Here is a 27,352-nt window from a genome sequence, read left to right as displayed (position 1 = left end):
AGAAGCTATCTCACTTTAATGCATTTATCCTGAAGTTGTGTTTTTAAGACTGAAGGGAGAATTAAGTAGCCCAGCTTTTAATGCCAGGTTTTAGAATCTGCCATCTATACCATCAGATTTGTGCAGACTGTTAAAATAAAAAAGGAGGCAAAGAAGAAAGATGCATTGGCCTGATTAGAAGGGTATATGCTGTTTGAAATCCCAGTCTTGGGAAATCAACAGAAATATTATAGATGAATAGAGACCAGATGTTACCTTGTGTAACTAAAGGTTTCAAAGTGTGTCTTGTTAATGAGACAAATATATTTGTCTAAGGCAGGCCAAATTAGTAATTTTTGTATATGTGCATGTGTGTGATTAACAGGCTGGAAAGCAAGTCCAACAGTTCAAGAGTATGAGCGTTGGATTTGGATCAAGAGTCACTTGGATCATTTTGAAGCCCTTGGCACATTAATCTCTTGTGCTACTGTTGCTGCTGCCCAATTCTTTCAACATGCATAGGCTTAGATGCATCTATTTGGAACTTTAGTACAATTTCCAGTACTTAGAAAATTTTGATGTTCTAAAAATCAATTGTGCAAGTTTATGCTGCCAAGCTTATTCTATTATTTATTTTAGGGCTTCCCAAACAGTGCAGCTGACTGTAATAAAAAATCAGAACAATAAGAAAATTCAGATAATCACATACTGACATTTTTAAGGCAGCAAGTTAACCACTGAAATGGTAGAATCAGAGACTTACTGTCTTTTGGCAACACTGTAATGCTGATACCAGGATCACTAAGCTTGATAAAAGGAAGGTTCCCCGCCTTCCTATCTTCTTCTCTGATAAGCAAAATATTTTTTGCACATACGTTCCCATGAACAAGGTTTTTATCTTCCTGGAAAATACAAATAGTGCAGTTTAATTTTCCCCCTCCAACACAAATCATTTACCATTTCCAGCTTCTGTAACACTATGAAAATAATGTCAGACACTAAAGCATGGAACATTTTCTAGCGGAAACAAATTCCCAAGAGTGGTCAGGTATAAATGAGAACACCATGGCTGGAAAGTCAGAGGATTCCACTGTGCACACTGAGCCAAGCAGGGTCTGCCTACTGTTTGCAGGACACGTCTCATATACCATCCAGAGTCAGCATTTGCTCCTACGGAGCAATGCCTTGATTCTATGTTAAAGTCCCACAATTACAGGCTACAAATAGCATGAAAGCTCATGAACAAATCTGCTTGCAATTGGCAGATAATTTACATTGCATGCATTCCCCACAGATGAAGTTCAAATCTTGGATATCTTCGTATTTTAAAATAACCATGACAAGAACAAAGTATACCTCCCTCCAAGAAACAAGGGACATTTCCGACACACGTCCAACAGCAACTCAAATATTTTCTCAACATGCCACTAGATACCAGATAGGTTTTTCCTATTCTGAAAATCAGTTTCATTAAAATGGTCTGCATTCTACAAATCAGAATTTGTGAAGACCATATAAGCAAGAATGTTAAATCTTTACTATAGGAAAGCCACTTATAGGAGTGGGAGGGGCCACTTACACAAAACAACTCAAGCTGCTTGCTTTGGAATTACACCAAGACAGTTAGCTACTTACCAGAAAGTGCATGGCCATTGCAAGCTGCTTGGCAACTTCCAGTTTCCACAAGATGTTTATAGAATTTTTATTCTTCTTCAAATAGGTGTCCAATGATCCAAACTTTACAAACTCCTGTACAAGAATATCTGATGAAAAACAAAAACAAAAGATATTCCAAGCCATCAATACTTTCTAACTTCATTGCTTTCACACTTCAAAATCATTATGACACTTAATTCAAGATTGTGCCACATTTGGAAAAAAGGCTATTTTTCTTGTAGTCTAGTGTGTATTTCCAATTATGCATCATACTTAAAAAAAAACCTCAACTATACTGATACCTATATCTTTTAGGAAGGAAGAAAGCCACTGATACCACTGCAGTTTTTTAAATTTCCCTTTCCTTGTCTGTATGAGGAGGATGGCTGGTGCAAGAAGCCCCACCCCACCCCACCCCACGCCCATGCCATTATAGGCATAGGTGAACAAGGGTCCAGCAGGCACTAAACTTCAGGTCAGATTTGACCAATTGCTGCTTTAACTACTAAATGAAAGAGCTGAGATACAAGGCTTCCATATTGCTGAGAGTTTTTATCTTCCTTTGAAACCTGTGAAAACTAGCTAACTTTAGGTGTTCAGAACAGGAAGAGGTGGGAGGGGAAAAGGAGTTAAAGTACAAGGGCAGATTTTAAGAGCATGACTATTCAGAAGTTTATAAAATTACAGAATGGCCATTCTTTACAACTAATCTTATGAGGTTTGAAGATCTATTTTCCAATCTTCTGGAACAGTGGAAACAGAAGGTATGGGCAAGTGACATACACTTATAATGGAGATTGTAGATCTCATCTCCAGTAAAATTAAACGAGAAACCAAACATGTGATTTACAACTAAGGTAAAATACACCATTAAATAAGCTTTTTAAAACAAAACAGCCTCCAAATATTTACTCTGGAGGTGCAGCAGTTTGCACACACACACACACAAGAACGTGCTGACGGGTACAAACGGCTTGTGCTCTGTGCATCTCCCACTCTTCCACATCAGTACCTGAACACTGTCAAACAATGTTTACCCTGACTGCGATGTAAATAAAATTCTGAAATAAATATTTATACAGTACATTATTACTCTAATGTGAATATGAAACATTAATTGGCTTTACTCACTTTCCTCTCCATAGACACAAACTCCATAATTTAATACCAAGTGCTTGTAAGAAAGTTGACTCATCATGCTTGCTGCCTCAAAGAAAGACTGCAAGAGAACATGAACAGCAATTAGTGAAGAGAATCCTGATGGGAACTGTCTGGAATTAAGTCTCAGTAAAACCCACCTATATTTTCACACAACTTCCTCTTCCAACCTTCCACAACAATACTGCATAACTGTGGTTTACCATTGGTCTCTGCAGGCCCATTTGAATTGTTTTGGTTACACTGCATAACCACTTTGATAATAAATCAATCCAATTTACTGGCAGAATGAAAATCCCTAAGGAGCACATTAGGACTCTTCACACTGCAGAAGGAGGGGCTATTTTCAATGCACATAGAAATGTCTGACAGTTTCACAGCAATGGAAGTAATTAAAGTCGGCTGCGACTTGAAGGCACTTTACACACACACACAATTGCTCTAGCACTGGGTTACAGCACTTAATCTGTATACACAAGGCACACACCCCCAGCCGACTCCTTGAGGCCTTACTAAGCTGTGGCACCAGACATGCCATTTGCCTGGTTCAGGTGGGCATTCTCCTGTTGCTGGGCCCTCCCATCTGCCCTTGCCTCTGGGCTGGTGGGAGAACAGGGCTGGTAGTGGAAACGACATTACGCTGTGTGTCAACATCACTCTGGGTGAAAATGTGGGCATGTCAGCCAACACTCTGGAAATCCTATGGTAAAATTATGGCTGTAACTAGGGCTGTTGATTCGGTAAAAACCGAACCGAAAAAATACTGAATAAATGCCATTTCGGTAAATTTCTGGTTCAGGTTTACCAAATCAGCAAAATCTGGGAGGTTGGCAAAGCCGAATTTGCCATTCCCGAAAATTTGGCGTTTATCAGGAATGCCTTTCTCCAGCTCCTGGGAGAGCATATTTGCAGGTAGAGGTCCCGAATTTTCAGGGTAGCTAGAAGGGACTCTCCTTGCAAGAACCTCCAAGTTTGGTAAAGATTGGGTCCGGAGTTATGGGGTCTGGAAGGGGTCACCCCATCCTCCTCCTTTGAAATGCAATGGCTGTGTTCAGAATCTTTAGTGTGATCTTTGCAATGTATCTTTGCAAAGTTCGCCCCATGCCTCCATAGAGATACAATGCAACCTTAAAAATGTGGGACCTCTACCTGCAAAAATGCCCCCCCAGGAGCCGTGGAAATCCGCGAAATGGGTTTAAATGGACGAATTTTTCGGGAATCCCGAATTTAAAGCTGAATTCCCACCTTTACCGGTATAGGGGAATTTAGCATTTGGGTTTTCCTGGGAAAAAAGGCTAATTAAACCCGAACCTGAATTTTCCTGAATTTTTTTCCCCAACAGCTCTAGCTGCAACTCTATGCAGGCTTACCTGGAAGTAAGCCCCACTGAACACAGTGAAAGTTACTTTTGAGTAGACATGTGCAAGACTGGTCCAGATCCCCACCCTGCTGGGAAAAACAGTGGGTGACCTTGAACCAGTTCCTCTTTGATCTAGGCCTAATTTACCACCCAACTACATGCCTCATAAATAAGGGAGGAGAAAATGCTGCCCTGATCTCCTTGGAGGAAGGATAAAACAAGAATGTAATGTATTCCCTGACCATCACCCACTGAGGCACTGAGCAAACCCTACTTAGGTTCTGTAAGGTTGCTGCATCACGTGTTTTCAGACCATCCTCTGTGTCATATAGTAGTGCAGTTGCCATCTGTGTTGTGGTAGAGTTCTTGTGGATTTAATGAGTGGCATGACAAAATTCACCAAGTGAACCTCTCCTCAAACGTCTAGCATGTTGGATTTCAGTATCTCAAGTTATGTGTAGTGATTTCAAAGTAGGAGTTGTGTGCCCCTGACAAAATTACTTCAGTGATCAAGCAGGGCTATTATGAGGGATTGTTGTGACAAAGCTAGGCTGGCTGGCTGGAACTGTAAAAAGGATGCTGTGAGGGTCAAGTGGTGCAAAATGAAGCCTACACATATGGTGGGTAGGTGTGAGAAAAGTGAGGAATGTTGACAGATGTGATGTGCGTGTGTAAAAACTGTCATTTTGTGCCTATCACAGTGGTAAGAACTAGAAACCTGTAACATTCAAAATGAAAGGTGTAACACTCAACATGTTGAAGTGCACTTCTGCACGCTGCTTCTGAGCCATCATGCACCCTCAAATAATTAAGTTCATCATCCATAGAGTGTTCTAAACCAAACACAAACCTCAGAGTAGTTCCTGTGAACTTTATCCAGAACTTTCAGTAGGACTTCAGTTTCATACACCTTGCCATAGTCTCCCTCTTCTTTTCTCATACCTTTGAAAATCTTAGTGAACGTTCCCTGACCAAGGCTTTCATTCTAATAGAAAACAGCATGAGAAGAAAAATGAGGAGGGAGGAGTTAGTTAACTGTAAAAACCTATGAACTGGAAACTAAAGATATTAAGCATGTTGAGGAACAAAGCCTGTTGAGAGAAAATAATCAGGATGGCTTCCACAAAGGGAATTGTGGATTGTGAAGAGCTATAGGAAAATCTATAAGACTGGGTGAGTGGGCAACAATGTGGCAAACTAGTTCAGTGTTGGAACGTATAAGGTGATTTTATTTATTTGTTTAAAACATTTATCAGCCACCTTTCTACCTTACAGGCGTCTTACAAGGCGTCTTACAATATAAACAACAATAAAACACAGTCAAATACATAAAATGTATAACACCACTAATTTAAAATACACAAATTAAAACTGATGGTAGGCAGAAGAACAAAATTAATCAAATGCCATCCTGAATATAATAGCCTTCAGCTGCCTCATAAAGGTCGAAAGTGAGGGGGGCAGGTGCACCTCCCTGGGGAGGTTTTTCCATAATTGTGGAGCTGCCAATGAAAAGGCCCTCTCTCATGTACCCACCATATGAGCTTCTCCGGTTGATGGGACAGTCAAGTGGGCTGTAATCTCTCCCTGTAACCTTAGTTCCCAGGCAGGAATGTATGGGAGAAGATGGTCCTTCAGATACCTCACTCCCAAGCCATGTAGGATTTTAATGGCCAAAACTAACACCTTGAATTGGGCTCAAAAGCAAATCATTAGCCAGTGTAATTGCTATAATATTGCTGTAACATATTCCTAATAACTGCCCCTGACTAGCAGCTTCTGAACACTCTTCAAGAGTAAACCCAAGTACGGTACATTGCAGCAGTCCAGTCTAGATGCAACTAAGACATGGAACATTTTGGCTAGATAAGACTAAACCAAGAATGGGTGCAGATGGCGCACCAACCAAAGTTGGGCAAAAGCTCTCCGAACCACAGCAGCCCCCTGATTTTCTAAGGTTTCTACTGTGTTGAACAGCACTCCCAAACTGCAAACCTGGCTTTTCAAGGGAAGCGTAACCCCATCCAAGACAAGCTCTCAAGTCCCTGGTCTGCCTTTCTATGAACCCACAGAACCTCTGTCTTGTCAGGATTTCAGATTGTTCATCCTCATCCAACTCATTACTGACTCTGAGCACCAGTTGATAACATCAACAGCTTCTTTGGAATTAGGTGGAAAGGAAAGGTAGAGCTGGCTATCATCCACATATTGGTGACACTGCAGCCCAAACATCCTGATGACCTCTCCCAGTGGCATCATATAGAAATTAAATAGCATGTGGGATACGATCAAACCCTGTGGAGCACCACAGACCAAAGGCTATGGGGCAGAGCTGGAATTCCCTAGCAACAACTTCTGGGACCGACCTCCCAGATAGGACTCGAACCTTTGTAACAGCCTTTAGTCTCAGCAAGAAAGGTAGACTATAAATAACCAAAATAAATAAATAAAAAGAAGGCCAAAGGGGACATGACAGAAATTTATAAAATTATGCATGTGTAAGAAAGTGGACAGAGGGAGCTTTTTATCCTTCTCCTACAGTATTAGAACTCAAGGGCACCTAATGAAGTTGCTGGACAATAGGTACAGGACAGACAAAAGGAAATACTTTTTAAAGTAAATTGTAGAATTCACTGTAAACGAAGGTCTGGCTATGAGCAAATGACTTTAAAAGAGGGTTAAGACAGATTCATGGAGGAGAGGTCTATCAATGGCTACTAGCCATGGTGACTAAAGAGACCCTCTATGCTGTTAGTTGGCCTTCCAAAAGAAGTGGTTGGCTACTGTGTGGAACAGGATACTAGACTAAATAGATCACTGGTCTGACCAGCATGGCTGTTCTTACATAAACACGAGTGTACATTTTAAAACAAATGACTGTAATCAGGCTCAGAAATAGCATCAATTGAATAATTGTCCTTAAATGCTGTCAAAATTAAATCCCAGAGGTCTACAGTGCTTGCACACACCACAAGAAAGGCTTAAAAGGCCAAACCTACACATGATTATTCAAATGGAAGTCCCACTAACTCCATTCATTCTTATTCCCACAGAACTATGCATGGGATTGCTCGACTTCCCTGTCTGAGAGGGAAAAGTAGAAGCTGCTGGAGCAAATGACAAATAGTTTATTTATATACATGGCTGAAATCAAATGAGCAAACATATGCAGTTACACAGGAGTAAGCTTCACTGAATTTAACAGAATTCAGAGAGATGTTAGAGCCCAACTGTACGCATATTTGCTCCCACTATGCTAGGAAAAAACTGTAGCATCCAGCTTTTCAAAAATTTATTGGTGGAAGGTACACATTCATTTCCCAATGTATAATTAAAGGATACACTTGCATACTGAGTTCAAGTCCCCTGGTTGCATGCACACTTAGCAACTGTGCAGATTCTATATGAACCGTACGTAGTTCTTGTGCCTGTGGGTACAGAATCTCCAGTACTGCATTCCTGAGAAATATTGTCATTGCGTTTGAATTTATGGAATTTAATCCTGAGTAACTGCATTTAGTTAAGATCTGGGTGTTACACAGACAAGGATTCAGGTCCAGAGAACTTACAAATATCAAATCTTCATTGGAAATTTTGTGAAAGACCATCTGGTTGATGTTATTGTGCCTCTGCAAGGTGGGTGACGTTGGTATATCAGACACTCCATTGCTTCTGAATACTAGGAGGTTCGATTTATCTGTTGAGAAGAAGCCAGAGAGCATCACCTGATGACTCACAGCAAAGAATGCAAATGATTACTACAACAAGTATTACAAAAACAGACATTGGCTTATCCTAAGCATAGCTTCTGATTGCTAAGGCTAACAACCAGCACAGTAGGAAAAGATTCGGTATAACTCCCCATAGTTTCACCATAATCACTTAAATAAATGAAGCCTCAAAGAATCAAGCATCTCCCTTTACCTAGCCCCAGAACCAATCAACAATCAAAAGTTGCCAAAGGCCTGGGAACTCCCTTCTTTTCACATTTGACCTATCAGGGAGAATACCTATTAGCTCACCAAGATTCCCCTCCTTTCTCTGGCTCAAGGGTCGGGCCACGTACTAAAACCAGACAAATTACATAAAATAGAGTTCTAAGGAATAAAAAGTCAACTGGAGAAGAATTTTAAACATTTGAGTAATATTCACTAAGGAAGTCCTTTACCTTTTGGCTTTGGTGGGCAGCATCTGGTAAACTGGAAAATGATGCTGTCTGATCGTACAGTTTCTGTCCGGTAACAATTCAACAAATCTGGGAGGTTTGTAAAGCTTCTTCTTGTACCAGTGAGATTATACTCTCCACTTTCACTTTTGGTTATTAAACAATGCTTGTAATCAGTGATGCTGTCACGCTGTAGAATTGGACAAGGTGTGGGGAGAAGAAAATACATTTTTGAAAAATGCTTTCTTCATGCTCTATCAACGTTTTTAAAAAAAGGTTGTCTCTTTTTTTTGTACTCTGCCAAAGAAGTAACTACATAAATTTTATATTCTCATTAAAGTAGATTAGAATTTTATGGGTGGAAGATAATTTATCCTTTAACTTTCTTTCAAACATCCTCCTAACGACACAAGGGAATCCTTGCAGGAATGATTTCTACCTTCTCACACTGAATGTCTAACTGACATTAACCAACTGGTGGTTTAATGTAGAACTTATCGGAAGGGGGTGAAAAAAAAAAACAGTATGGAAGTGATACTTGGAATCTGCTGAATAGGGAATGTTCCCCTCTGGTGGCACCCTGCAAATGGGTAAGATTGGCAACTGCATGTTCACACGCATTCTCTATCATTCTGCAAAATGTGCAAAAAACATGTTCAGGAGGGTATCTTTACAAGACTTTAGTAGAATCAAGCAGTCCAGGAAAGCGACTTTACAATGGAGTTGAACTGTAGCACACTGCAATAACCTTGCTTTTACTGCATTGTCTTCTACTTTTGTAGTTCCACTATACCTTGCCTAGGCAGTTGTGGTTTGCATTGTCTACTATTCTGTAATCCTAGTCCAATTGCATGGTTCATTAGATGTCTTATGCTGTATGGCTGCATTTTTTAAAAAATTCTGCAATCCGCCTTGAGTCTTAGAAAGGTGGGATATAAATAAGTAAAATAAATAAATTTAAGGATGTTAAACAATAGCTAATTCACATTAACTGATTTTCAGATATGTGCCCAGATCATTATTGTTATTTAATATTTCAACTGGAAACCCCCATCAAATGGATGTCAAGGGTAATAACACTCTAATTCAAGCTTTTAACTTCTTGGCATCAGAAATCAGGATCAGTACAGAATAAATCTCACAGACTAGGCATCAAGTAACCAATCTCTGCTAGGAACGTCAACTGCTTCTACAATAATTTTCTGTGCAACAATGATTTGATATAGGAATAGTGAACAGAAGTCTGTTCCGAAATTACAACTAAAACAAGTTTATCTAAAGACTTTACAGTTTTAAAGGAATTGTCAGCAATCTCCCATTCAAATCTGAAACTACATATATTTTGTTCAAATGTTTTATGCTATTAATTTCCTACGCATTCTTTAAAGATGGAGGAAGCCAATTAAATTCTGAAGTAATTTGAAGTAAAAATCAGAAAAGTCAAAGGAGTTGAATTCTGATCCTCAGTACTAACCTGCACAGCAAAGGTCAGAAAGTATTTCTTAAACTCTTTCGGACTGCAACGAAGAACATAATACCCAGTCTGATTGCCGGCTTTCTTCAGTTTACTGATTGCAAAGTCCATACTGTTTAAAAAAAAAAACCCAAGAGAAGCAACATTTTTTTACTTTTGAAAAGTTTTTTACTTTTGAAAAGCTGAACTTCAGCCTACAGCCAGATATTTTAATGCCCAATCAAGAGTTTTATTAAACACAGTATCTGTTTATTATTGCTTACAGATTACAGCATCTGTTTACCTTTCTCTGGTCTACTGTTGACAAAGTTAATGAAAAAGTTCTGCCAATTCTGAAGTGCCAGCTGCCAGAAACCCAGCAACAGCCAGATTCATCAAGCTGGCCAGCTGGAGAGGTGGGGATGAGGTGTGTAAATCCCTAAAAACACAGAGGAATGTATGGTGGCTGATGAGGAGGAGCTTGCTCTCTAGGCAATGCTGGTTAACTGAGCATTCTGCATAATTGAGTGCTGGATAACAAAGCATTTACTGAATATAGATTCACATAGCCTCACCTGTGAACAATGTGGGCTACTGCTCTTGTATGAGGAAAAAGGGAAATGTTGACATGGCAGATTCCTGTTAAAAGCCAGTCTGCACTTTGGGAAAGTAATGGAAGGTAGGGTTTTGACCATCAGGGCAAAAGCTGCTTAATCACTGGTATTGTTAATAATTGAGCAGAAGCTGCTTAATCACTGGTATTGTTAACAAACTGCTGAAACTAACATGGCAACTGACAAATAAATGTGAGTCATACTAGAAATAATCTGGTTATAATAAAACATAACATTATACTTTAATTTTGAACAAATTGATAGCGTCATTACTTTGAGATCTCCTGCATAGGACAAGCCAGGTCAAAACACTATCAGGTAAGTGACTGCCATCTGACTCTAGGATGCATAAAAGCAGTGTCAGCCCCCCACAATGGGTTTTATAGGTGATGGCCACACCTCAGACCATACCCTTTGAAGGGGTACCCTTTTCCAAATGCAGCCTCAGCAGAGAAAGGTGAATTTGGCCCTCTGGACTTCTCAAGGAGAAGCTCCACCGAACATTTAGTTCTTCAGAAGACAGTATAGTAGACAAGAGTAACAGCCTGAAATAACCTTTCTGTAGAGAATGGTGTGTGTGTGGGGGGGGGGGTGAGCAATCTGTACTCACAGCAATTTCCTTTGCTAGCAATTTTCTATGTTCCCGCATAATAATTTAAGATACTGATATCTGAATTGCCTTTTCTTCACAACTTAAATTCTATTTTTGCCAGACCCTGCAGTGAACACATTAAGAAATCCTCAGCTTATGACATCATACATTATCACCACGGTTATGGTTGGGAGTTCTTAAGTTCATTATCTGTTCACAGCATGCCAGATTCAGAAGTGAACAGTGAATAGAAGAAAACGTCTTTAACTTTGTTTTAAGATTTGTGGGTTAAAATCAAAAAAATAAATCTAACACAATAATCAAGACCTATTCATACGTTGGGTATCGCATGGAAAATGGCAGATTGATCAGACGTGTTTTCTTACACGTCCTGCCTCTCCCCTTTGGGACTCTAATGCTAGGATTGAGGCTGGGTGGGGTAAGGATTTTTTTGTTCCTATAGCCCCCCCCCCTATTTTGAGTGCCTTGTTTTCCAGCTGCTTGCTGCGATACCAGCAGGCTTGGTTTTTTTCAAAGGGAAGAACCATGAGCTTGTCCCGGTAAGATCCAGCCTCCACCAACTGTGTTGTTTGTTTTGTTTTGTAGTTTTTGTTTGTGTGAGTGTATGTGTGAATGATCACAACTGGACTAGGCAAAACTGACTTCTACCTAGAAAACAAGTTTATCAGAGTGAGATCAAGGGAGGAAGAAAAAAGACATGCTGCATCAGATTGCTGCTGCTTCGCTCTTCAAAACAAAGTACAATTTCACACTTTGAGCTCTCGAACTGGCTTGAATATTCATCTAAGTGGGGACAGGGAAAATGCTGGGCTTTGGATTCCCTTAAGAAAAAATCTAAATAAGAATCAAACTGACAGAAAGGAAACAAAGCAGAGGATACACACACACACCTCCGTTTGTTTTGACTGCCAAAGTAAAGCTGCTTGTCTGGGAAGGAGAATGGCATTGACTGAATAGAGAAGCTGAAATGGGGGGGTCCCCGAAGTCACTGAATAAGTGGCTGGACTACTCTCATCCCTGAGTAGGATCTGAAGTGGCATCAAGATCTGTCAGATAAGCAGTGGAAGAAAGTTAATTGCTCCTATATAAACCCACAGTTCCTGTTTGAACTTTTTGCTTTCATTCTCACTGTAATGACATGCTATTGAATAAACTTTTGAACTGAGATAAGAGAATCAATTTTGGTACAACTAAAGACTTTTATTTGGTTATTGCTTACAGCCTCAGGTGTTGCCAAGGGCACACCTTGTGGATACAATTTACCATTCTCTCTCAGTGCTTTTAAGACTTACAAGACCAATGCTACACTAAAAGGATTATAAATAAATCACAGGAAGCCACAGCCTTCAATATGCAAGGCTGTCAAAGATAGGACATTTTGGAGGACTTTCATTCATAGGGTCGCCATGAGTCGGAAGTGACTTGACGGCACTTAACACACACACCACACACACACACACACACACACACAAATAAATCACTCATACCGTATATACTCGTGTATAAGCCGAGTTTTTCAGCCCCAAAAAAGGGCTGAAAAAGCCGGCCTCGGCTTATACACGGGTCAATACGGTAGAAGGGGGAAGGAGGGAGGAGGGAGGAGGGAGAGGGGAACTTACCTCTGCTGCCGAGCCACCGCCATTTTCTCCCGCCGGGAGGGGCCCTGGGCAGCCTCTCTGCAGTCGCAGAGAGGCTGCCTTGGCCCCCCCTCCGGCCCCCGCCGCCATTTTCTCCCGCCGGGAGGGGCCCTGGGCAGCCTCTCTGCAGTCGCAGAGAGGCTGCCTTGGCCCCCCCTCCGGCCCCCGCCGCCATTTTCTCCCGCCGGGAGGGGCCCTGGGCAGCCTCTCTGCAGTCGCAGAAAGGCTTCCCCGGCCCTCCCGTCCCCCGCTGCATTTTCCCCGCTGGGAGGGGCCATGGGAGGCCCCTGCCCGTCGCGCCGCTACCGCCCACGCGCCTGGGCGCCTTCCTCCGGCCGGCAGCGGCCTGGAGGGGCCTCCTGCCAGCCCAGGAAGGACGCGCCGCCGCCGCTTTGCCGCCTCTCCAGGTAAGGAGTGGGTTCAGGGTCTTTTCCCCCTCCCCCCTTGGATGGGACTGGGGTCGGGGTGGGTTGGGGTCGGGGTGGGGGCCGCCATTTTAGAGCGCAGCATTGCGGGTAAAGGAAATTTCTTATTGCCCCTCGGCTTATACGCGGGTCAATAAGAAATTCCCTTTTCTGGCCTCTAATTTGGGGGGTCGGCTTATACTCGGGTCGGCTTATACCCGAGTATATACGGTATATATTTTTTGCTTTAGACAGCAGATTTGGGTTTCCTTGATAGTGGACAACATTTTACTATTTCCTTTCCTTGTTTATATGAAATTGAGAAGAGAACCATGGCAAACATATCAAAAGTTTCACTAGCAGCAAAAATCCAAGCTATAGCAAATCAAGTGGAGGGGTTAGAGGAAATACTAAGATCTGAGTTTAATTCTATTGAAACAGAAATGAGAGGAATGCAATCAGATATCAAATCATTGATTTTGGAAAATACAGAGGTTACAAAAATTGAATATCATGTGGTGTTGGCACAAGTTCAAAAGCAAGGTCCTGAGGAAGATTATAAGAAAAATAATATGGAGGGAAGCTCCAGAGAACCAAAGAAAGATCAACCCTTTTTTGTGAAAAGGAAAAGCCCACTGCCCCATAAAGGCAAGCAAACACAAATTTTTCAAGATGTGTCTGTCAGAGCAATTAAAAAAAGGAAAAGATACAACTCTTTAAGACAGATTTCTTGGAAGAGAGAAACAAGATACTGTTGGCGGTTTCCTTTTGTAGCAGATTTGTCGACAAGAGAATTGACCACACAGGAAAGGATGGAAGAAAAAGGAAGGAAATCACGGGGAAAGAATTGAAGCAAAAAAGTCACTAATTTTAAAGAAAAAGATAATAGGGACAAACAGAAGAATCTACTGAAGGACACGTCCAGTGATGGTTAAGCTGATAAATCTCGATGACAAAAAAGTCATGGAAGAGTGTGGGAAAAAGCAGAGATTTTACTATGATCGTATGTGTTAAGAATCTTGACTTATTAATGCTTATACTTATACTGAGATTATTATATTATAGAACATGTAAAAAATGCTAATTATGATTACATGTGTCATGATCTCTAACCTGATTTACTAATGAAAACATATTGTCTAAAAATGTTATTGAATAGTTAAAATAAGTTAAGACACATATAGATAGTGAATAGAAAAACCAACAATTTATTTATAGTTGAGAATTCAAATAATAATGGAAGAGTGGGAGAAAATCAGAGCTTGAATTATGATTATATATATTAAGAATTTTAATTTGACTTAGTAATGCTACATATGTATTCAAATTAAGAAATATTATAAGATAAGGTAAAGGTCCCCAGTGCAAGCACCGGGTCATTCCTGACCCATGGGGTGACGTCACATCCTGACGTTTCCAAGGCAGACTTTATTTGCGGGGTGGTTTGCCAGTGCCCCAGTCATCTTCCCTTTACCCCCAGCAAGCTGGGTACTCATTTGACTGACCTCGGAAGGATGGAAGGCTGAGTCAACCTTGAGCCGGCTACCTGAAACCAACTTCCGTCAGGATCGAACTCAGGTCGTGAGCAGAGCTTTTGACTGCAGTACTGCAGCTTAACACTCTGCACCACGGAGATTATATATTAATTATAATCATAATTAACAATTTTAACATGTTATAGAACATGTTAAAATTGTTAATTATGATTATAAGTATTAAGAATTCTAATCTAATCTACTAATGCAAATACTTTGTTTAAAAAATGTTACTGAATAAGTCAAATAAGTCAAGAATTATATAATAAACTGTGAACAGAAAAAATAAACAATTTATTCATAATAACTTATAACAATATACACAATTAAGGTCGTATTAATTTTGAAGACTGCGAAAAACTGAGTTAGTGATGCCTCTGGTGCTGCAGAGGGAACTGGGGTCAAAACTGTGCCAGAGGCAGAAGCAGTAGAGGGTGGGTTCTGCGACTTCGAGCAACAAAGCCCTCTTCCAGAGATCAGCCTTAAGTCGGGAGTCTCTCTCATCTCTGGCTTTCTTAGTAAATTTTTGGCACACTTTACAGGCCGAGACATTATGGGTCTCCCCCAGGCAAAGTACGCAGCTTTCATGCCTGTCCAATTGGGGCATTTTGGTCTTGCAGCCCATACACCTTTTGAAAAGGGGCTTAGGCATGGTCCGAAGAATGTAGATGAGGTTAGGCAAGCTCAACTACCCACACACTCACAGTTAAATACACGAAGCTCCTAAAAACACGTCTGATCATCGCGGTGGCAAAAAAGGAACTGAGGGAAGGAGGAGGTGCCTCCCGGAGCATGGGACGTTTGGGCAGGAAAGATGTCTCTGGCTGTGTAGGAGAGCGCCTCCTAGTGGCTCTAAGCTAAAGTCTGTCCGGTGGTAGGCCTGCGCACAGGCCCAGTCCCAAATGCGGGGCTGCACGAAACCAAAGATGAATATATATAGACAGTGGACAGAAAAAAACAAATAATTTGATAACTTAAATAATAACATAAATAACTGTGGTTACATCAAATATGAAGACCCAACTACATAATTATATGAGAAATAATAAGGGCAAACTATCCCTTCTTTTTCGCTTTTATATGATAAAATGCTGATAAAGTAAGAAGGTAGAACAGAACAGCTATACTCTGAGTAAAATAGATTAAGATAGATTATATAAAATAGATATGTAAGATCTTATAAAATAGATATGTAAGATCAAAGTGTAATAGTCTGTATTGTGTTTGTATATTGTTCATGTTTATGGTGTTCTATGTTTAGAAAAATACAAACGTTCAAAAAATAGACCTATCCATATGTTCATGCCAAGATTTTCACCAAATTTCAAGACGATAATACGTATTGAACACCAGTGGTCCTAACCCAGCTTCAGGGAGAGACAATTAGTCCTATGTAGCAACTGGAGACATTCCAAGTGTTCCAAAGCACCCCTGCCAATTCAATAGAACCCAAAATGATTATCTTGATGTGGCTAGAATATGCAGTCAGGTTCACATTGGTACTGGCTATACACGTGAAAGACTATTTGCTTAACACTGATTATACTTGCTGGATTGGGACAACCATCTCTCAAGAAAGGGAAACATTTCTTTTTTGATGACATGTCTGGCTTTGTGGGTTACCATGGTAAAGCAGCTGCTGGAGCAAATGGTGCATTGCTGACCTAGTCACTCCAGGAAAGAAATAGGAAGTTACCAGAATGGGTGTATGACATCACCTTTGCAGGGGTCCAAGAAGCTGGAGGGAGCATACAGATGATCCCCCCCCCCACCAAACACATGCACACTCCTTTTACTTTTGTTACCAACAAGGCTTCTGTAAAGGCCCCTTGTGACAGAGAAGGGGTGAATCTGCAGTAAACTCACAGAAACCAAGAATGGGCGGAGCCAAAAGGCTGACACTCTGAACTCTGAGGGAGAGAAAGGATTCGAAGCTTGGTAACCAGCCTGAGAGGAGGCTGAGATAGATTCTGAGCTTGGTAGCGAGACTGAGAAGCAGCGTGACTGTACTCTGTGAACCTAAGGGGTTCTGTAAAGCCTAAACTAGTAGAACACACAACCTGTGGAGTGACAGGATTGAGAACTGGGTGGGAAAGGGCCCTTTCTCAGGTCACAAAGGGGAATTAGTCTCTGGGGCAGAGCTATTCCGGTTGCAGGGTGGTGTGGAGGATTACTGCCCCTGGCGTGGGGAGGTTCAGTGAGAACTGGAAGAGGGATTTTTGGATATTTCCCCAAACTTCTGGATGTTCTCTGAGTAGAAAGGGTTTCAAAGACCCTTCACTCCTGTTAGCCAGGCTGGGAACAGAGTCTGCGAAACTGATCTGTAACAGTTCTGAGGGACAGAACTAAGCTTGTAACCTAAGTACTGAAGGAACTTAACTTGAGAAACATCTAAGCTAAAGACAATCTGAGTAACATCTGAACTAAGCTATCTCTCTGAAAGAATCTTGTGTACATATATGTGATTTTGAGTTTTCCCTCCTAGTCTGCCTTTTCCTTAAAATCCATGTTGTGAGTTCTGTTCAATAAACTTCCCTGTTCTGTTTGTTAAAGTTAAGAAGCCTCTTGGGTCAAATTTCTCTCTGAGGTAAATACAGGTGTGGGACTAGAGGAGAAGAAAAATAATCTCCTCACAATACACTCAGGCTAACACTTTCCCTCAGCATATTCAGTCAGGCTGAGAGAGTGGGATATTAAAGAGGGTAAAAAGAGGGGTGTATCATTCCCCTCTACCAGCAGCCAGCAACACCCACATCCCACAAGGCCCTCGGGGAGAATTTGGAGAAGCAACACACCCTCATCCCACAAGAACTTTCCAGACCCTCATCTCACAAGCCCCTTAGGGACAACTTGTAGAGGCTACTCAGAGGGTGAAGTGACTTCCTCTCTGGCCATACCCTCTCACATTGTGCCATATTAGCCCACACTGGGGAAAGCTCCTCCTGGTCTCAGAACAGGAGGGAGAGGAGGTTGCAGCACCTTCACCCTCTTCTATTCCTTAGATAGCTATTTCCCTTCCAGCACAAAGTCCTGTCCACTTCCCTGGCGTATCCCTAGAACTTCCCTAATGAAAGGTGCCTGCCCCACCCCCCTTTTCCCTAGGTCTAATCCCTGCCCTGCTTGTCAGGCTGTGGTACCTGTTCAGGCCAATCTGGAGCTATAGGTGGGGCATTTGCTCACCCCTTCCTGGCTGCTGACTGCTTCTTAATCCCTCCCCCCAGCCCCTGGCATCTCTCCACCCCAGCCTAAGGCTTGTCCTGACTCTATCCTGTCCCTGGCCTTTTGTCTGGGCCACTGCTGTTGCTGGGCCACTTGCCATTGGCAAGGCTGTTGTCCTCCACAGAATAGGGTCCACTTCCCTGGCAGTCTCAAGGGCTGCTGGGGCCTACTTCTGGCTGGCGCGGGTGTCACCAGGCTCTCGGCAGCTGATGACATCAATGGCCTTGTCGTGATGAATCCAGGCTGACTCCTACCCTCGGTGGCTTCTGGACCCTCCCAGCTTGACTCTCTTTCTGGCAGCTGAACTGGCAGTGCTCCTCCCAGCCTCGGGTGAGTGCCTGCCAGTCTGATTGTGAGGGACAGCCCTGCCACGGCCAGTGGGGTCTGGGCAAGTCCAAGCCAGGTGTCATCTCCAGACACAGTGATGCAGTGATGCAATTGGGCTAAAAAGAGCATGAGGAACCACACAGTGCAAAACACACACACACACACAAAAACAACAACAGCCATGCTCTGCTCCACCCAGCTAAAGGGAGAAGGACACCTCTGCACGATGTTATCCCACATGCTTGGTTTCTTTCTGTGGCTGTTACCACACTAGGTATTCCCAGCGATGTATTAAGAGTTTAGAAATGTTATAAAAAATACTTTTCGCACTTTGTTTGGCCCCTTTAGCTGTGAAGACGTCTTCCAATCATTTTTTAGCCGTGGCATCCAAAAACCCTTTTAAAGTGATGTTTTTTATAACATTTCCAAACTCTTGATACATCGCTGGGAATACCTAGTGCGGTAACGGCCTGTGCATGTAGCCAGGGCAGGGCATCTTGGCCAGGGCTCCCCAACACTCACAGTTGCCCTGATCAAGAAAAAGAGCTGATTTGTATATGATGACTTTCTCTACCACTTGAAAATCAAACCGGCTTGCCATCCCATTCCCTTCCCCACAACAATCCTCCTTCTGAGGTAGGTGGGACTGAGAGAAAACTAAGAGAGATGTGACTAGCCCACAGTCACACAGCAGGCTTCATGTGGAGGAGTGGGGAAACCAACCCAGTTCACCAGATTAGCGTCTGCCGCTCATGTGGAGAAGTGAGGAATCAAACCCGGTTCTCCAGATTAAAGTCCACCACTCCAAACCACCACTCTTAACCACTACACCACGCTGGCTCTCAATATTTTGTAAAATGTAAGAAGCATGTACCACTTACGAAACTGGCCCATGGCAATTGCTCTGGATATTTTCAAGCACTGAAGGAGGTGCTACTTCTTTACAGAGGTAATGATGAGCATCTGCAGTTAATCTATAATAGCCATCAATTAACGATACAAAAGAAAGAGCGTCTCTTAATGAATGAAATTCTGCTTCCTGAAAAGATAAAAGGGACAAAATTATATATATTACATAAAAACGTTTCTCTTGCATGCTCAGAACAATTATTCCTGCTCCTACATGCTGATCAATGAAAATGCATGGCAATAGCTGTCAACTGTATTTTGTGAGGGGATGAAGCTCTATTTTACTTCAGAAAAGCCATAACACTTTGATGTCAAGCAATGGAATGTAGATAATCTGGAAAGCTTACAGCCAGCTTGCCTATGTTCTCAACATTATGAACTGTATGTACAATCATGCACAGAGTTAAACAGCACATATTAGGTGCTATTATACATGTGGCCTTTGAAGCACAGCAAAATTTTAAAAAGCAGATTCATTGTTACAAAGATAGTATGTGGTTACAAGTGTGCAAGACCTCACAGGCTGGCATCAAAATAACTAAATCCAAAATAAAAAGTAAATTCTAAAGAGTGGTTCTGTCAAAAAAAGTATATCAATACACAGACCTCTCTTTGCAGACATTATGCCCCCACAAAAAACTTGCATGCTAATTAAGACTCTGTAAATCTAAAATTCAGCAGACAGAGGATGACGATTTGAGTTTTAAAGATCAAATGATGCAATGGTAACTGAATTGAGGGGGAAATATGCTCTCCTTTAAGGTACTTCTTCTAAATCAAGATCAGCTGTCACAGATTAATCCATATACCACAGTACAGGATGAAGTAAAACCTAGATTCCAGACTCCTCCTTTGGGGACTGAAAAATATATTGTTACCTCTCAGCCACTTCCATAAAGGTTTTGTGGTCATCACCATTATTGAATTAATGCTTCCAGCCACTTTGAGGCATGCTGTCCTAATCTAATTTGTGGGCAGAGAAGCCAAAGCTTAGCCTTAGCCATAATGTGGAAGAGATCTGTTCTAGTTTCTGCTCTGCCTCTTGAACCATTCATCAGATTTCAATGGCACATAACAGCTTCCTGGTGATTTTTAAAAAGTTTCTTCCCCATCTCTCAAACTATAGGAAAAGTATCTATGGTGAGTTCACATATTAATTTTTAGAGAAAGGTTTTGGCAAAGGGAAATAAAATTGCCTAAGTGTGCCGTCATGTGGGGAAAAAAGCACAACCAGAAATGTCTGGCATTTCAATAACATCAGGACTGTTCAGACAGGGTTATTCCTCTGGAACCTCTACATGTGCAGAAATTGGAAATAGGTTTCTGGGTTGGATTAGATACTCTGATTCCATTGGGAAATGCTGCATTCAAATAAATACACAGGGGCTCTGAAAGAATACTTATATTTTGCATTCGCTAAGCAGATATAAGTAAGATGGATACGGTGCATAAGCCCAAGTCTCAATTCCGATCGATTACATGTACAAATACTATCTACATGTCTCATGGTTTCCCAAAGTGGTGTACTTATTACAGCCATTAATGCAGAGTATCCAGTCCAATTAGAGCAGTCAGCTAAATATATACAGACATAACTAGCTGAAAGCATAAGCCACTGTACCAGATTCTTGGAGTCCTGCTTGTGAATGGTTACAATTCTGCTCTCAGTGGAACCTTCCTGGCTTGCTTGCTTAATACTGACATCAATGATATCAGGAAAATCACAGTAGGTCTGTAGGTTCTGCAAAAGGGTGTTCATTTATTAGAAAATGACTTGAGACATAACAGAGATGCAAACCCAGGGACCAGACCCTGTAACAAATACAGAGGCCAATGCTGTCCCCATATCCACTGAACCAACAGTTACAGGACCTAACCATCTGACAGTGCAAAAAGGACTCATTCATCAATATATCTGCCATCAGCTGTCAACAATGCCCTTCTCTTTACAACAGGACAAACAGTTCAGTCACTTACTGGACATCATTTAACAAAGTGGACATCATTTAACAAAAAAGACAATACTCAGAAACTGACTGAGAATATTTCCCAGAATGCTCAAAATCCCTATTTTCAGGAAAGAATTTCAAAAAAGGAGACTCCAGTATGAATCTACTGAGTCAGAATGATCAAGAACACCATCTCCCAAGGACTTTGCAAGGACCTGGAATTCTTCAGCGATTACATACATTAACCTCCTTAGCAAAACTAGGGAAATTATATAGTCTGCCTAGCGAGGACCCACCATATGTATCTGATTAGAAGAGCTGTAGTCCATGGCAGCACATGCTGCAATAATTTTTTAAAAAAATCTTTAAGGTGCCACGAGACTCCTGTTTATTTATGAGCATTTGCCAAGTATTCTCCATGAGAGCTTTCCCATAGAATATACCAGATATCTAGCATACTTCTGCATGCTGACAGATTATCCAAATTGTAAACATAATAAAATGCAGACATGAATGCTGAAATTCTTAGGCAGGAAAAATTTCAATATACATAATCAGTAAACCGATGAAGAAGAGGGTACTATCTCAATTTAAACAAGCTAATTAATCTTGTCGAAGGCTTTCACGGTCAGAGTTCATTGGTTCTTGTAGGTTATCCGGGCTGTGTAACCGTGGTCTTGGTATTTTCTTTCCTGACGTTTCGCCAGCAGCTGTGGCCGGCATCTTCAGAGGAGTAACACTGAAGGACAGTGTCTCTCAGTGTCAAGTGTGTAGGAAGACACTTGACCCAGAGACACTGTCCTTCAGTGTTACTCCTCTGAAGATGTCGGCCACAGCTGCTGGCAAAATGTCAGGAAGGAAAATACCAAGACCACGGTTACACAGCCCGGATAACCTACAAGAACTAATTAATCTTCTTTATAATATCCCCAAATAGCTCAGAGAAAACAAGAATATCAAAGCAGTAACATCAACCAACCAATTACCATTTTCAATAATATCATCAAAATATTAGGAGAGACTACAGCAAAACTCCACTAAAATATCCACAGACTTCCACTATGACAACCAACAGTCTAGTTCTAAGCAGAGTTACACCCTTCAAAGTCCACTGAAATCAATGGGCTTAGAAGGGTGTAACTCTGCTTAGGATGACAAAGTTGCATGTACCTGTAACTGATGTTCATCAGTTTTCTTCTGTGAAGGCACACATTGGGGGCTGCGCATGAGCAGGCCTGCCTTGGATGGTTATTTTCAGTGTTTAGACTCTAGGGGGCATTAGACAAGGCTTCGCACTCACCACGACCCTTCCCTCACCAACAGCCACATGGCCAGTGGTCTAGGGCCCCACCCCTCAGTTCTGAGCCGCTACCATATCCATGCCCCTTACAGCACAGAACTTGCAGCAGGGCAGGAGGGAGGGATGTGTGCCTGCACAGAAGAAACTCAATGAACAACAGTTACAGGTAAGTGCAACTTTGTTTTCATCATCGTTCTTTTGTGCAGTCCCCACATTGGGATTCTAGCAAGCTAAAATACAGGTGGAGGGCACAGTTCTATGACTGACCTTAATGAAACATGGCCTTTCCCACTGATGCTTCTTTTCTTGCATCCAAATCCAGGGCATAGTGCTTCACAAACGTCTCGGCCAAAGACCAAGTCGCAGCCTTGCAGATCTCCTGAATTGGAACTTCACCTAAAAAAGCTGCGGACAAAGCTTGTGCCCTTGTGGAATGAGTGACTATCCCAAAAGGACAACTCACACCTGCTTCAGCCTAGCACAGTTTTATTGTGGACACAATCCAACGAGATGATGTCTGAGAGGTTACTCTTTTTCGCTTACACGGACCAGAATATGCAACAAATAAAGAATTATCCTTTCTAAAACCTTTCATTCTCACATCCAGGCTATGCATTTTTCTTTAAGCTTCATATGATGGGTTGAGGTAGAAAACTGGCAACGCTATTTCTTGGCCCAAGTGAAAACTCGAAACTACCTTAAGCAGAAATTTTAAACTGGTATGTAAAACTACCCTTTCAGGAAAAACCTTCAAGAAAGGGGGATCCACACATAATGCTGCAAGTTCACTAACTCTTCTTGCAGACGTTATCACTACTAGAAAACGCACCTTAATTGACAAGACTGCCATGGCACTGTGGCCAATGGTTCAAAAACTCTTGACCTGAGGTATGTTGAAACTAATTATAAGGACCATTGTGGTACCACCTTAGGTGTGGGAGGGAATGCATTTACTAAGCTCTTCAGAACCTCTTGGTTAAAATATGGGGAAATAGAGATTGATCTTGGATAGGAGGCTGATATGCGGAGATTGCTTCCTAATGCACCCTTACTGAAGAAAACGCCAACCCCCGCTGCCTAATATGCAGCAGATACTCAAAGATGTTCGGCAAAGAATTCCCCAAAGGATCAAGTCCTTTTGCTTCAGCCCACTCAGTAAAATGCTTCCATTTTAGACAATAAGACTGCCTAGTAGTCGGTTTTCTGGCCTGCATTAATATCCACTGCTGCCGAGAATCTTTGCCCCTGGGCTGGATTCTCCAAGCTGTTAAACACAGATGTCCAAGTTGCCATGTCTCATTGACCCCATCATAATCAATTTGGGGTCCTATGGCAAATGACCATATATTTCCTCCACCAACCTCATCAGCATTGGGAAACATAATTGCGATCAGTATAACCAATGGAGCGATCAGTATAACTGATGCCTTGTCCTGTACTATTTTTGCTGTCACCCTGCCCAGTAATGGGATAAGTGAAAATGCATAAAAAGTGCCCCTGTCCATCTTATCTGGAAGGCATCTCCCAGTAACCCTGGCTCCCTGCCTGAATGGAGCAAAAACTCTTGGCCTTAGAATTCAGATGGGTGGCAAATAGGTCTACCTGGGGAAAACCTCACCTCATAAATATGGTCTGTACAAATTGCTCCTACAGAACCTATTCATGCTTTGTCAACATCTCTCGGCTGAGCTGGTTTGCCTCCCCATTGCTGGAGCCTGCAATGTGAATTACCTGTAAAACCACTTTGTTGTGTATGGACCACTGCCATATTTTTGCAGCTTCCAAAGACATACATGGCTCATGCCCCCCTGTTTGTTTATGTGATACACAGCAGCAGTGTTGTCTGGACCAGAACTGCTCTCCCACGCAACATCTCTGTAAACGAAGTTCGGGCATTTTTAATAAGTTCAAGCAGATTAATATCAATCTCCCTTTCTAATGTCAACCATTCACCTTGTGCCTCTGCCCCTTCACAGTGAGTGCCCCAGCCCACCTTTAAAGAATCAAATGTGACTACCACCTCATGTGAAAAGATACCAAATGGAGTTCCCATGAACAATACCTCGTCTTGCGTCCACCATGCAAGCGAGTATATGACCTCTCTTGAGACAGAAAATTTTCTGTAGGGTGAGTGCACCATAGGCCTGAACACCCTTAGAAACCACAGTTGGAGCGGCCTCATAAAGAGCCTGGCAAGCAGTAGCACTACTGTCACCGCCTTAGCTGACTGGAAACCATTCCTTTTGAACTTGTTTACCATAGCCTTGATTGCCAGGCCTCTTTCTTTGGGAAGGAAACCCTTGCTTTCCCTAGAATCTAAACCTGCCATTCCTCCAGCAAATACGCAGTCGAACAACACTGTCTCGGTTACAATACTATTCTTGGATCCAACTCCTAATCCAATAAGGCAATGATTGACACAGGTGACCTGATCGATGGAGTTCTGGGCGGTGTTGGAACCAATTTCTCCAGGTCTGGCCTCAGTTTCAAGACAGCCGTTGAGTTTTGAGCCGTCTTATGGCCAGGGTTCTCCTTGTGCTTGGTCTTGCTCTTCGCTTTCTTTGCAGGAGGTCCCGAAAAACTTCTCGGAACCAATGGCTCTCCTTGATTCCGATGCCTTGGCCGGAGCCAATTTGATGGAACTGACCACAGGCGACTTAACTGGGTCTGAGCGACTGGGCTGGAGATTCAGTAGAAGCTAACACTCTCTCCCAAAGCACTGCCTTGAGCTTAGAAGCTCTATTAGAATGTGCCTTCCTTTCCCAAGCAGAGAAGGCAAAGGGCATGCTCATCTGTGTGAGTCATTTTAACACACTTTTTAAACAGCCCTGCATTTCACACACTTTTAAAACAGGCTTTGCGCCATATCACCGCACTCTCTCAACTACAAAGTAATGAAGAGCAGGTGAACAAAAGTCCACACAATCCAACAAATTTATTCAAGAAACTCACAATGACCAATCAAGCAAAAAACAACCTAATCCGGCGGCGGCGAAGAAACTGAAGGGCAGGGTGCTAGACTGTTGGCCATGTGGCCGTTGGAGAGGTGAGCACCATGCTGGGTCTAGCGCCCCCTAGAGTCTAAAAGCTGAAAAAAATCTGTCTGGAGGCAGGCCTGATCATGCACAGTCCTCAATTTGGGACTGCACAGAAGAACAATGATGAACTGTAAATTCCTTGTCCTACAAATATTATGTCTGTGCTTCAAGACAGACGTCCAAGAAAGAATTTCCAAATGTGGGGGCATGTATCAGAGGATGCCTTTCTATGTGGTCACAGCTGCTTCCAGGATAAACTATTATTTTTATTCTACTTTTCACCTCCAAAAATTTTCTCCCAAGCACGTCACAGAGATCAGAATCTAATATAAATGAAAAGTAACATTCAACATAAAGTGTTCCTTGGGGATTCTGTTCTTTGAACTGGATTCAGGCACAGTGAAGGAGTGCTTGGCTGCTGCATTTCCTCCCTTTGGTGGGATCAGCAGTGGCAGAACTATTGAAAGGTTACTCCTGACAGATTGCAGAACCAGCAGAATTAAGGCCATGATATCAGTGAGGTCTTCATCAGTGTACACAGACATCATTAGTCAAGTTTGCTCTTCTCTCTTTAGGTTTGCTCTTCTCTCCTCTCTCTTTCTCCTTAACTTTAAATAATGCTCTTACCACTTACATATTCATTTTAAACCTTTCTGCGTGAATGAGAATAACCCTCCTTTGGTTAATTTACCAGGCTGTTTCAAGGAGAGTGCAGAATTTACAGATAAAATGTTTTATCCTTTGAGTTAACTCTGCATCACTATGGCTTTCTTGGTCAACTTATATCCTCTTACAATGCCACTGCAAAACACAGACTGGCATTCTTTGCATTCTCAACCACATCTGATACCAAGACAGTTATATCTGTGATAAGAAACTAGCAATCTTTAAAGCCTTGGCAGCAATTCTGTGTGATGCTACATGCAAATAAGGTTAGCTAAAAATCAATGGGAGTTACACACGCACAAATACCAATAGGTCGTCTATTCTTTGGTACCATCTAGCATCTCCAGTGTGCTTATTATGCTCCAGCATGGACGTGGTACTCTACTGAAGCAATTGGCAATATGAACTGCCCAGGGTACAAAAGAGCAGTGGGTGTGCAGAGCTTCCTCTAGTTACAGGACATTTAAGAAGCTTTCAACCAGACTCTGATGCTGGGGTTTTATCTTCCACAAAAAATACACTTTGTGAGAACTATTTTGTATTCAATATGAATATCTATTTAGCTGGTAAGCCTTCCAATACCAAGACCAGATCACATTGCTTCCAGTAGTTTTCAGAAATCTTGAAAGTAAAAAAAAAAAAAGGTTAAAAGAGATTACCTGTTCTGCCAGCGTTTCACTGTCTTTATGTTTCCCTCTAGACAACCGAATTCCTCCATTTCCGGATATTACAATGGTTGCAAAACTGTCTTTGTCTGAATGCTCTCTGCCAGGCTCCTTTACTTCAAACACCTCTGAGTAGAAGGCAGACTGGAGAGTTTCCAGATTTATAAGATATTTCAGTTTCAAATTTCTGGCAGTTGCTTTGCATTGGCTGAATTGCTGAATAAACTTGCGAAACCTGTACCTTATTCTTTTTCGTGTTAGAATGTGATAGTCTTGGATTTTTTCTTTGATACATTTGGGCAAAAACATTTTGTAGCTGTGAATATAAAATCCAACAAGTCAGTGGCAATTTACCCATAGAAACCTCAAAACGTGAATTATTTCTGTAAACAAGATCAAATAATAATGAAAAACAGTCCTGAATCCTAAAATAATTTGACCTGAAAGCAAATCAGACTGAAACCAAAAGTGCTGAATTCCAAGTTATTCTATTTACTGTTTGCATCATACTATCAAACCTTATTTTTGCAACGATTAGAGCTGAATAATGGTTTTAAATAAGAAAAAAGAAAATCCAAAGTTGTCACAATAGGCTAAGAAAAGCATCCCAGGAGTCTAATTTGGTATATGGGATGCATTTAGTACTCACAACTGCAGTGGTTCCTTCAAATCTCCCAATGTCTGAGTTAATCCATGAGCCAGTGC

At 41.8% G+C, this 27,352-nt stretch overlaps 1 protein-coding gene across 1 annotated transcript in view; it reads right to left on the bottom strand.

Annotated features, from left to right (window-relative positions):
* The window catches only part of LOC130492916 (tyrosine-protein kinase JAK2), a 75,344-nt gene that overhangs the window by 21,783 nt on the left and 26,209 nt on the right, over positions 1-27,352 (bottom strand). Inside the window, exons 5-14 of the mRNA XM_056866689.1 lie at positions 26,642-26,963; positions 20,651-20,770; positions 19,002-19,159; positions 9,793-9,904; positions 8,322-8,508; positions 7,723-7,850; positions 5,004-5,138; positions 2,767-2,854; positions 1,615-1,742; positions 743-881 (exon numbers count right to left, since the gene is read on the bottom strand). Coding sequence (XP_056722667.1) covers positions 743-881; positions 1,615-1,742; positions 2,767-2,854; positions 5,004-5,138; positions 7,723-7,850; positions 8,322-8,508; positions 9,793-9,904; positions 19,002-19,159; positions 20,651-20,770; positions 26,642-26,963 — 1,517 coding nt within the window. The remainder of the gene's footprint in view (positions 1-742; positions 882-1,614; positions 1,743-2,766; positions 2,855-5,003; positions 5,139-7,722; positions 7,851-8,321; positions 8,509-9,792; positions 9,905-19,001; positions 19,160-20,650; positions 20,771-26,641; positions 26,964-27,352) is intronic.

The sequence above is a fragment of the Euleptes europaea genome, unplaced genomic scaffold (genome assembly GCF_029931775.1).
Source record: "Euleptes europaea isolate rEulEur1 unplaced genomic scaffold, rEulEur1.hap1 H_2, whole genome shotgun sequence".
In the NCBI taxonomy this organism is placed as follows: domain Eukaryota; kingdom Metazoa; phylum Chordata; class Lepidosauria; order Squamata; family Sphaerodactylidae; genus Euleptes; species Euleptes europaea.
This window is presented reverse-complemented; position numbering and strand designations above follow the sequence as displayed.